At 33.8% G+C, this 10,845-nt stretch overlaps 1 protein-coding gene across 2 annotated transcripts in view; it reads right to left on the bottom strand.

Moving 5' to 3' along the window:
- Positions 1-10,845, bottom strand: part of LOC106460402 — a 167,260-nt gene that overhangs the window by 129,792 nt on the left and 26,623 nt on the right. For both annotated transcript variants that reach the window (XM_022387120.1, XM_022387119.1), the window contains exon 2: positions 6,989-7,118. In XM_022387120.1, the coding sequence (XP_022242828.1) occupies positions 6,989-7,118 (130 nt within the window). The remainder of the gene's footprint in view (positions 1-6,988; positions 7,119-10,845) is intronic.

Genomic DNA, 10,845 nt, shown 5'->3' with positions numbered 1-10,845 from the left:
GCAACGCTTACAATTTTACGAATCCACCTGACACTCTTATTTAATACTGATTTCCAATTAACTTTACGAATCCATTGACACTCTTATTTAATACTGATTTCCAATTAACTTTACGAATCCATTGACACTCTTATTTAATACTGATTTCCAATTAACTTTACGAATCCATTGGCCCTCTTACTTAATACTGATTTCCAATTAACTTTACGAATCCATTGACACTCTTATTTAATACTGATTTTCAATTAACTTTACGACTCCTTTGACACTCTTCTTTAATACTAACTTCCAATAGGATTTATTCGTCTATATTCTCATAAATTTCTTTTTCTATCTCTCTGCTTGGACACAAACATATACCATACAAATATTTTATGTTCTCAGACTGCAATAAGTATTAAGTAAAATAATTATTCGTGCAATTATTTTCGCAATTTGCAGATTAATATGCAACGCTTACAATTTTAAGTTATAAAACTATTTATTTTAATGCATACCTTCTTTATCAGAACATTTACTTTGTATTACACTTTAAGGCTTGAACAAAAGTTATAGTGTGTGCCTGTAATAAGTGACAGTTGGTGGGAGGTGGTCCTTAAAACTGTAACCTAGGTGCCATAGCATTGTTCACTCAATATCTATACAAGCATACTATGTAATTCATACCTCCGAATTCTATGACTAGTGCACCAGCGTCTTGAATAGGCCAGCTAAGGGTTCGACCATCTTTCCAAAAGCCAACGCGAGTTTATGCCACTCAGTACATGCACAGAGCAGCTACTGACTACAGCCGTTACGAACCCTTTCGTTGATGCCGGGAGGGAGTACCAGTTACACCTGTTACGTGGCAAAAACTGTCCCCATTCTGGTTATATTTTTAAACTTACAGAAGCTCTCGGGTTTAGTGCAATAATCAATTTAGCAGTGGCAAGAATTACGATTGTTATACCGGCGAGATATCCTGATACTGATTATCGATACATTACGATGTTATTAAACAACTTTAATTAGCCGCAATTTTAATTACTATTTCACCCAAAAACAAAGTCAACAAAACCCATATTTCATATACATTCTACAACAGTCTTTTTTTTTTCCCGCTTATGGTTAATTCTGCTTAATATTAACGTAGCCTGTTCATATCAATAAAGTTCAAACTGGCATTTGTAAAATAACAATTTTTTTAAATACTTAACTAATGTAAATACGAAATACATCTCCTTAAAAACACGCCAAAACTACAAACATACACCTTTCTTTGCAAGATGTCGTACGTCTCAAAAGTAAGTTTAGAAAGAATCTACAGTGAGTTAAAAAAAGTTAAAAAATATTTCTTTTCATTTCTCCAAATTTTAATTTATATTTCTGAAATCAGCATTAAAAACTTCATTCAAAAACATACATTTCTTTCTATTTGAACGCAGTACACGGAACAGAAAAGATCCCTGTAATGTACTATAGTTTCGTATATACCTAGAAAGAAAACTTGCAAGAATCGAAAATCCTATCATTTCAAATACGAGTGTTAGATATTACTTCCTCTTTCTTATAGGTTTAATTAATTTCAGAAAACTTGTTTTCCAGAAATACCTGTAGACGTGTATCAAAAACCCGCAGAGATTTGACAACAAATAAATAATATCTTTTGTGTGTGAACGATGTTTTCCCCAAGCAATTTTCATCAAACAGAAAACAGCGTTTGAATCGATTGACAAATTGCCTTGTCGCCCTTGGGACCGAGAACCAAGCTCTTACGTTATATATCATTTCCCGAAGCAAGCTCTGATATTTGTTCGAGTCAACTTCTTTTTTATTAAACCGTTAAGGATCCGTGATGTCTTTCGCAAAAGCAATATCAGTTCTACTCGGTGTAAGAAAAAATAACATATGAACGTTAAGAACCCCGTAAACGTTCAAATATTTTTTTTTACAGTTTTATACATTCTTACAAGCTTTACTAAAAGCAGAAATTAAATATACTGAATATCAGACATGTGGAAACTGCACATTATATGAATGTTCTTAAAATTCTGGTGTACCGCAATATTCCCCAGGTTCGTTTTTCTGTTATTATAGACACGTTCTTTTCGAAATTCGTTAAAGTGAGCTTTTACAAAAGATGCATAATAAATATTCAGATTCATGATATTGTTCAAAGGACTGGTAATACAAATTTCAGGAAGATTTGTGACACGGAAGACATAGACAAAAATTTACGAAAGTTGAAGACAGTTTGAGAGACAAGTACTGGTGAATACTATATATCGTTTCCTTGGTCCAACACAAAAACAAAAAAATAGTAATATCGTGAATATATGTTTGACACCTAAATTTAATTTAGATTTTTTTTAAGTAAAGTAAAAGGTGCAAAACATGTACGACATTTACGAAGTATATTAAACTTTTCCGAGTTCCCTTCGTTCTTCATTATATGAAAGACTTTGACCTCAAAGTACAGCAAGATATAGGAATGATTCATGACAACAAAATACGAAGCCCATGATCCCTCTCGTTATGCAGTGAAGCACAGTCCTTGGCCTGAATAACTGCTTCTATCCTGCAAGACAACAGGCTTTCAGCTAAGTTCAGACGGGTGCGGTTTGTTTAGTTTTTCAATGTTCTGCTAGTTGAGGATGGCTGGAAACATTGTATAACCATTCGAAATTACTTCTCCAAATGGCTCCAAAGATACTGTGTGTACGTGTGCTTTGTGACAGGACCTGGTGGGATTTTCTGCTGGAAAAATACCTCAGCTTGTCGACCAGAAAAAAAATATAAAAAATCGGTCATGGCACTTGTCTCTCATATTATATATTTCTTACATCTGTGGGCATTTAGATGCATTGACATTTTACATATATACCTCACATCCACTGCAACCTACACCATAAAACCATCACAATCCCCCACATTTAGCATACGTTTATAACTGAATTATTCATCTGCATACCTACAAACCATATTCAGTAATTACTTTAAAACTGGGTGAAGAGGATCTAAATGTTTGCCAAAATTAACAACCAGTGATCGAGACTCTTGTGCTGACGAGCTCTTCACGGTGTAAAATGGCACCGGATATTATTGGGAGTGCTGATGATTCTCGTTCATATATTGCTAAAGAGGAGACGATAAAATTGCTCAAAATTTATTTCAAATTTGATTTCTGGATTTGTTTGTTGCTTTACAATGCTAACGAGTTAAGTTAGTCATGCAGTAGTCTTTCCAGAGTTATTTAATTCTCGACATTTTGACCTCTTGTAAACACTTTGACACTACTAGCCTATCTATATAATGTATCCGTATAATAATAGCCACTGGGGGTTTTCTGATCAGCAAACTGGGTGATTCATGTCACATAACTTGCAATCTGGGGGTCATGGGATCAAAACCCAGCACCAAACATGCTCACTATTTCAGCCATGGGGGGCATTGTAATGTGACAGTAAACTACACTATTAATTCGTTAATAAAAGAGTAGTCAAAGAATTGGCATTTGGTGCTGCCAGCCAGTTGCCTTCCCTCTAGTCAACAATTCAAAATCAGTCACAGTCAGAGCCATAGCTAAGGCAGGGGGGAGGCAGTTGCCCAGAGCGCAGCCAGCACTAAGCCTGTTATTCAATAATTCATGCTGAACTATACAAACTGGAAACTTGCCCAGGGTGCAAAAATGACTGGTTACAGCTCTGGTCACAGTGGTAGATACCCTTAGTAGCTTTGCCACAACAAAGACAAGGCATGTAACTTTGGTGGCAATGGGAATCGAACCTGAAACATATAGAGTTATGAGGAACTAACCCTCCCCCACTCCCAAATCACCAAGCCATGCTGGCTCCAAGCTGGACAATAATAAAGTAAAAAACGAAAGATATAACACTAAAATGAGATTTTGATACCTGCAGTGGAAAGAGCACAAATAGCCCATTACATATCTTTGTACTTAACAACAAACATAATGGCAATATTTCGATGACTTGGACGGTCGGAATAATCAAAAATAGTAATAAATGGAAACATCAATTTCAATTATTATTTTTGTGAGACTACTTGATTTAATCATAATTTCTATTAATTGACTAGTTTCCATAATCGCTGCCCACAGACAATCATTTGTATTGATTACACAATTAAACAGACCAGCTCTACACAATATTTGTAAATTTAACTAAAATAAAGTTATTTCACAGTTTATAGACTACACTGTAGATAAACCTTACATGTAAATCCCCTATTCATATTATAGAAACTATTAAGTACTAGTACTCCATCTACAGATAACATAATAAAAGAAGTAGTTTGATTTAGCTTTTTCTTGGATCCTATAATGATTATTCCAGAACAAATCAAAGCATCATGATTCAAATTATTCTGCAATTCTATATTGGTTATCTCACAATAAACCAAAGAATACTGATTCAGATTATTCTGCAGTCCTATACTGGTTATCTCACAATAAACCAAAGAATACTGATTCAGATTATTCTGCAATCCTATACTGGTTATCTCACAATAAACCAAAGAATACTGATTCAGATTATTCTGCAATCCTATACTGGTTATCTCACCAATAAACCAAAGAATACTGATTCAGTTGCTTCTGCAATCCTATAATGGTTATTATCTAACAAGCAATAAATAATTTTACACCTAATTCTACTGAGTACATGTAGTGACTATTATCCAAATAGCGAATATTGTCAAGGTGCTCTCATAGTAAATTCTGCCTCAAAATTCAAATGCCCAAGACACCATTTCAACTACTAGCAGGATCTTAAACTTACGAAGATGATACTTTTTTTTCAAACATCTCAAAAGTTTACTGTAATATCGAATAAAGAAATATATAAAGGAAAATGTTTTAAATGAAATATTGCATTTTTCTATAAATAATGGCAAAATATGTAAGAGAGAAATAAGATTTTACCTGAATTTCAAACTATCTAAGATACACAACTAATCACTGGAAGAAGTACACATAACATTCACCTATGCTGAATTGATCATAAAATTGCTTAAGGGTAAGTTAACATTATATCAAGTATTTTCACTAGTCCTTAGGTCTTACCACCTTGCAAAATATGATTATATAATATTTGCAACATAGGAACCAAGTCTAATATTATTTTCAAAATATTCATCTAAAGCCTAACTTACTAGTATGTAATAATTCCATGACTGCCTGTCATATTTTTTTACTTTATTTAATTATGACAAAATTTTTGGTAAAAATACCAGATTTTTACTTTTATTCATTTGTTCATAATAATATATATCCTTCAGTGATTATCTGAAAACATGACAGAGACCATGTGGTTTTTAAAATTCATTCAAGTTTCAGAATAGGAGTTTGACACAATTTATATTCTTTCAAGAAGTGTTTATTGCATTAGTTTAATCGTACTTAATACAATCATAATTTTGGTCAATGAACACGTTAAACAATTATCCAAAGTTTTTCTCATAAAGAGTATGGAGTTACATTTCTTATTATAAAGCAGGCCTACATCCTAACTAGCTATTAGGGGAAACAGCAGCATCTTATTACTGTTTCACAGTGTTATGATTGATCTTTCTTCATAAAATACAAACACTAATTCATGGGTAGTTTAGTTATAGTTGGTTATACCATTTTTAAGGAAATGGCACATGTGATCAGCTAATTCCAAATTTAAACTCAAATACAAAGCTTCATGCTTTTTATTATTCAAGGAGTCTAAAATTAATCACTAAAACGATGTTTTTACTCACTTCTGTAAAAGGATGAAACTATAAACTACTTGTTGGTTCATGTTTCTTTAAAGCACAACAGTTATTGTACATTATCATGATGAAGATGTCACTATCTCTCATTTAATTGAAATTATTTTCTTAATAGAAAATAAAGCTGCTCTTTGCAAAATCATATTTAATACATTACATAACAAAATGAATTTTAATTGTTCTCTGGTTATTTCCAAAATATAATGATCATGAATGAACGTATAACACTGATCAAGAACATTAAGTTCTATTTTTAATTTTAGTCTTTATTTCTAATATACATTTTATTTTAATTATAAATTTGAGAAAAAAAAAAATTATTTTGTTTGATTTAGAGCAAAGCCATATCTGCTGTGTCCACCACAGGGAACTGAACCCAAGATTTTAGAATTGTATGTCCATAAACCTACTGCTTCCCCACCAGGGTATAACAATAATAATACAAATACATAAGAAAGAAGCCAACTATGTTTTTATTGAATTCATTAGTATATGATGGGAAATATCTCAATATTTCTATTTTCAAAAGGAGGATTTTGAAGTGTTTCATATCCACAATAAGAGAAAACAGTGCAAATGCCACAAATAGCTATTTTTCTTGTTCATTTAGGTACTGTCCTACTGAAATCAAATACCAAAAGTTTAGATGAAATTGTCATCTTAAGAGGTTCCACTTAAAAACAAGAAAACTGTCTTCACCAAAAACAAATCACTGAATTCATACTTTAAATGACTGACAATTTAGAAAAATATTTTCATGTTTAGTTCACTCTTTATGATCAATGTTTTCCAATAATTGTGCATAAAAAAACGTTTTACTTCATTTCCAAGGTAGGCTTAACACTTTGTCTGACTTTAACATTAGCATATTATCAATAACTTTTGATCAAAGCAAGCAGTTACCTAAAAATTAGCCAGTAATGCATACAATAAACAGTTCTTACTACTAACTGGCAAGTCATAAAACAAAAACATATAATGAGTAGAATACATTGATTTATCAGATGGATTGCCCTCAACATTAACAATATGTTTGGCCATAATCCCAATATTCCATCATGTTCAGCCAACTTAAAAAACTTGGCTTAACTCTAAATCAACATGCTAAGCTAAATAATGCAAAAAAGTCATCATCATAATATATATGACATTTTTACTGTAGTTTATTTCAATAATCACAAGAAACTGTGAGACTTAACAATATTGTTATTATTTACGAATACAAACTTACCGTTTTTTCTCACAGTATAACACACATGATGAAGCGTTGTTGTCGTTCTCTGGCAACGACCACGCAACGGTTTCCGTTGTCAGTAAAGGGTTAATGTCACCATGGAAACATCCTAGAAGCCATATCAGACCTAGAGCAGACAAGAAGAAAGTGTCAACTTAATTCAGATTGTTGGAAGTAAAAAAATATAGAATTACGATTTAAAACAGGTTTGTCGGACGACGTTATTAGACTAGTACTATTTAAACAGTGTAATAAGTTTATTTTCATATAAAAAAATTACATACTCAAATACTTCTGCGTGTTTTATTGTTTAAAGTAATTTCTTTAACATTCAGAATAATATTTCAAGTTTCTTATAATTATTTCGTCAAAAGCGCAGAGCAGCTGCCATCTGTCAGTGAAGGCAGATGTTTGAAATTATGTAGAACACACGACTTGTCCAGTAACAATAAATATTTTTTGTTGTTCTTTGTTAATATCCCCAGTACAACTACTAGAAATGTAATACTCTGCGATATCCAGGCAGATGTTTGAAATTATGTAGAACACACGACTTGTCCAGTAACAATAAATATTTTTTGTTGTTCTTTGTTAATATCCCCAGTACAACTACTAGAAATGTAATACTCTGCGATATCCCAATTCTGTATTACCACTGGCCTAAAGAGTAGATCACAGTTTTCCTACAAGAAAAAAAATGGTGATATGACTATTCAGACTCTGGAAACGTTGTTGCACTCTGATGTTTATAATATTGCATCAATTAACATAAAGATGAGTAGAAACTTTTGTGCAATAACAATTTATAATGATGAGCTTAGGTAATAACAACATATGGTTATGTGGCACACCACAGGTAGAACATCTTCAAGACAAAGGTTATGTGACACACCACGGGTAGAACACCTTCAAGACAAAGGTTGTGTGGCACACCACAGGTAGAACACCTTCAAGACAAAGGTTATGTGGCACACCACGGGTAGAACACCTTCAAGACAAAGGTTATGTGGCACACCACGGGTAGAACACCTTCAAGACAAAGGTTATGTGGCACACCACGGGTAGAACACCTTCAAGACAAAGGTTATGTGGCACACCACGGGTAGAACACCTTCAAGACAAAGGTTATGTGGCATACCACGGGTAGAATACCTTCAAGACAAAGGTTATGTGGCACACCACGGGTAGAACATCTTCAAGACAAAAGTTGTGTCACACACCACAGGTAGAACGCCTTCAAGTGAACAAAAGATAAGAACTAATAGCAACGTAAGTCATACACACACACACACCAGTGGAACAAATAAAATAATTAATATTTGGTAAAACTATATGGAAATCACGCCAAAGACGCATGTGTCTTTTGAGAAACATTTACAAAAAAAGAAAGATAATTACTACTTTTGAAACACGAACAGTGATCTAACTGGGGCTTAGATAAAAGTAAAGAAAGTCTCTTGAACCCCATCAACGCAATGATTTACTAATCGCTTTGAGAAGTTCGGATAACTTATCTTAACTAAACAAATCAAGTTTGAGGTGGGTGGTTAGATATCTCCAATAATCACCTTTTATAAAACGTTTTATAACGTCACTAGGCTGTGAAAATAATAAACACGACGCCAAGTGGCGTCCGGAAAATCAATCACAACAGGAAACAAGCGTACTTTTTTCCTTTTATCTCTTTTTCTGGGGCACAAGTTGTTAATACATGTTTATTCGTACGACAGTTGACATTCAAAACCCATTGATTTTATACGTATTCAAATTTTTGTAAGGTAACCCATACTGCATTCATGCCCTAAAAATTACTGACACGTTAAACTAGCACAATTTGTTGCGAATCATAACGATATGAGGAGGGAATGATGATAAATTATTATTCGTTATACATAAATTACTTCCCTATGCACGTACATGTATTACTCAAGGCAAGCTGAATGTCGAATAAATATGTTTAACTGAAGATCAACACGCTCAAAAAATTTCATCAAGGATTGTCGTGATTAATTTAAGAAGTCCAGCCATCATCAGTGAATGTTTTGTCGTTTTAGCACAAAGCCACACACGATGGGCTGTCCACCACGGATAATCGAACACCACATCTTAGCGTTGTAAGTTCATACCTAATCTTCCCGCTGACCCACAGAACATCTTGTTATAATGACCAAAAAAATGTGTCACATGCAAAATAAATTTTATCGAGAATGATAAAATCCAAAAAATATAAGTTATATCTTATACCACTTCTAATTTATACACTTCGAACTGAGTAATCTCAAATGAGACAAGACGTTTCATCGTAAGAATATAATTAAAAAACCTAATATCCTAAATCACGTGGAGTAAAAGTATTAACATGCCCCACCTCCCTCAAAATGAAGTACAGTAAGGTTAATTATATTCTACAAAAACGATTTTCTAGGTTCCTTGTTGCTCTTTGTTGGTTGGTTTGAATTTCACGCAAAGCTACACGAGGGCTATCTGCGCTAGCCGTCCCTAATTTACCAGTGAAAGACTATAGGGAAGGCAACTAGTCATCTACAACTCTTGGGCTACTCTTTTATCAACGAATAGTGGGATTGACCGTAACATTATAACGAACCCGCGACCCTCAGATTGCGAGTCAAGCGCCCTAACCACCTGGCCATACCTAGCCTGTTGCTCTAAGAACTACTTCCTCTGTCGTAAATTGTTAATCGGATGCCCATGATTGCATAGTTTATTCCTCACATCGCAATATTGTAACAAACTTCTGCGAGAAATAGTGAGGTCAAACTCAGACCACACATCTTGACTAAAAACCTCAACTGTACGTAGGAGTCAGCTTCTATAATCATAATTATGAAGACCAAACAACGCATGTCCATTGGACCTGCATCAGGAGTTTGACATATTATTTTAATTTCTTCAAGCATCCTTCTGAAAAATTGATTCTGAAATATCATTGGAGACTTATGAGTATCTGGCAAATTCAAATACTCGTTTATCTTGTTAAAAGTATTAGGAGATATGACCAGATTCACTGCAATGATGTGTTGGATCGGAGGGTTCTCTTTCGTAAACATGGGCTTTACTTTGCGTATAAAGAGGTTACTCAGGAATGATTTGGATGCGTTTTCGAACAATGTTGCTTTCATAAATGTTCTGAAGTCCGATTTTTTTACGCTTCTTTGAATTGTTGGGTTTTTTGTTTGCTTTTGTCTAACAATCTTGTTAAATGAATATTTCTCTTCAGAAAGACCTAAGACATATTCCTCCAGTTATAGGTCTTTTGTTTGTATTACATATTCACACAAAGCTAAAAAAAACCCGCCGTTCTTTCAACTTTCGAACTAATAGGCAAGAAAGATGGCAGACAGTCAACAGCACCCATCGCCAAATATTGCCTAATCTAATTGAATAAAGGAATTTGATAGTCATTCTTACAACGCGCTCACGTCTCCAAAAATGCAAACTTGCGGCATTCATGGACTTCCAGGTTCACAGTCCAGCACACTAACCATCAGACCAAGTCGTAAGTCTACCTGTAACGTAGAGTCGAATGGTTAGAAATCTGCTATGAACTGAATGACAAACATGCCGTTGTGGGCCATATGCCATTATATTAGCGTACGCAATCATTATAAAATGAGATTAACCCTATGTTTATAGTGAAATTTCAGAAGTGCTGCAAACTTTCAGTTACGAATAACAGTAGTTTTTAGCCTCAATCACATCTAAAGTTTTTCTAGAATTTCACATAGATACAGGTTAGCATTACGATATTAGGAAACTTACGTTAAAGTTGAAAACCAACTCTTCAAGTTAAAGGTCAAAACCAACTCTTCAAGTTAAAGGTCAAAACCAACTCT

Source organism: Limulus polyphemus, unplaced genomic scaffold (genome assembly GCF_000517525.1).
Source record: "Limulus polyphemus unplaced genomic scaffold, Limulus_polyphemus-2.1.2 Scaffold765, whole genome shotgun sequence".
In the NCBI taxonomy this organism is placed as follows: domain Eukaryota; kingdom Metazoa; phylum Arthropoda; class Merostomata; order Xiphosura; family Limulidae; genus Limulus; species Limulus polyphemus.
Note: the sequence above shows the minus strand (reverse complement) of the source record. Positions and strands in the feature narration are given on the sequence as shown.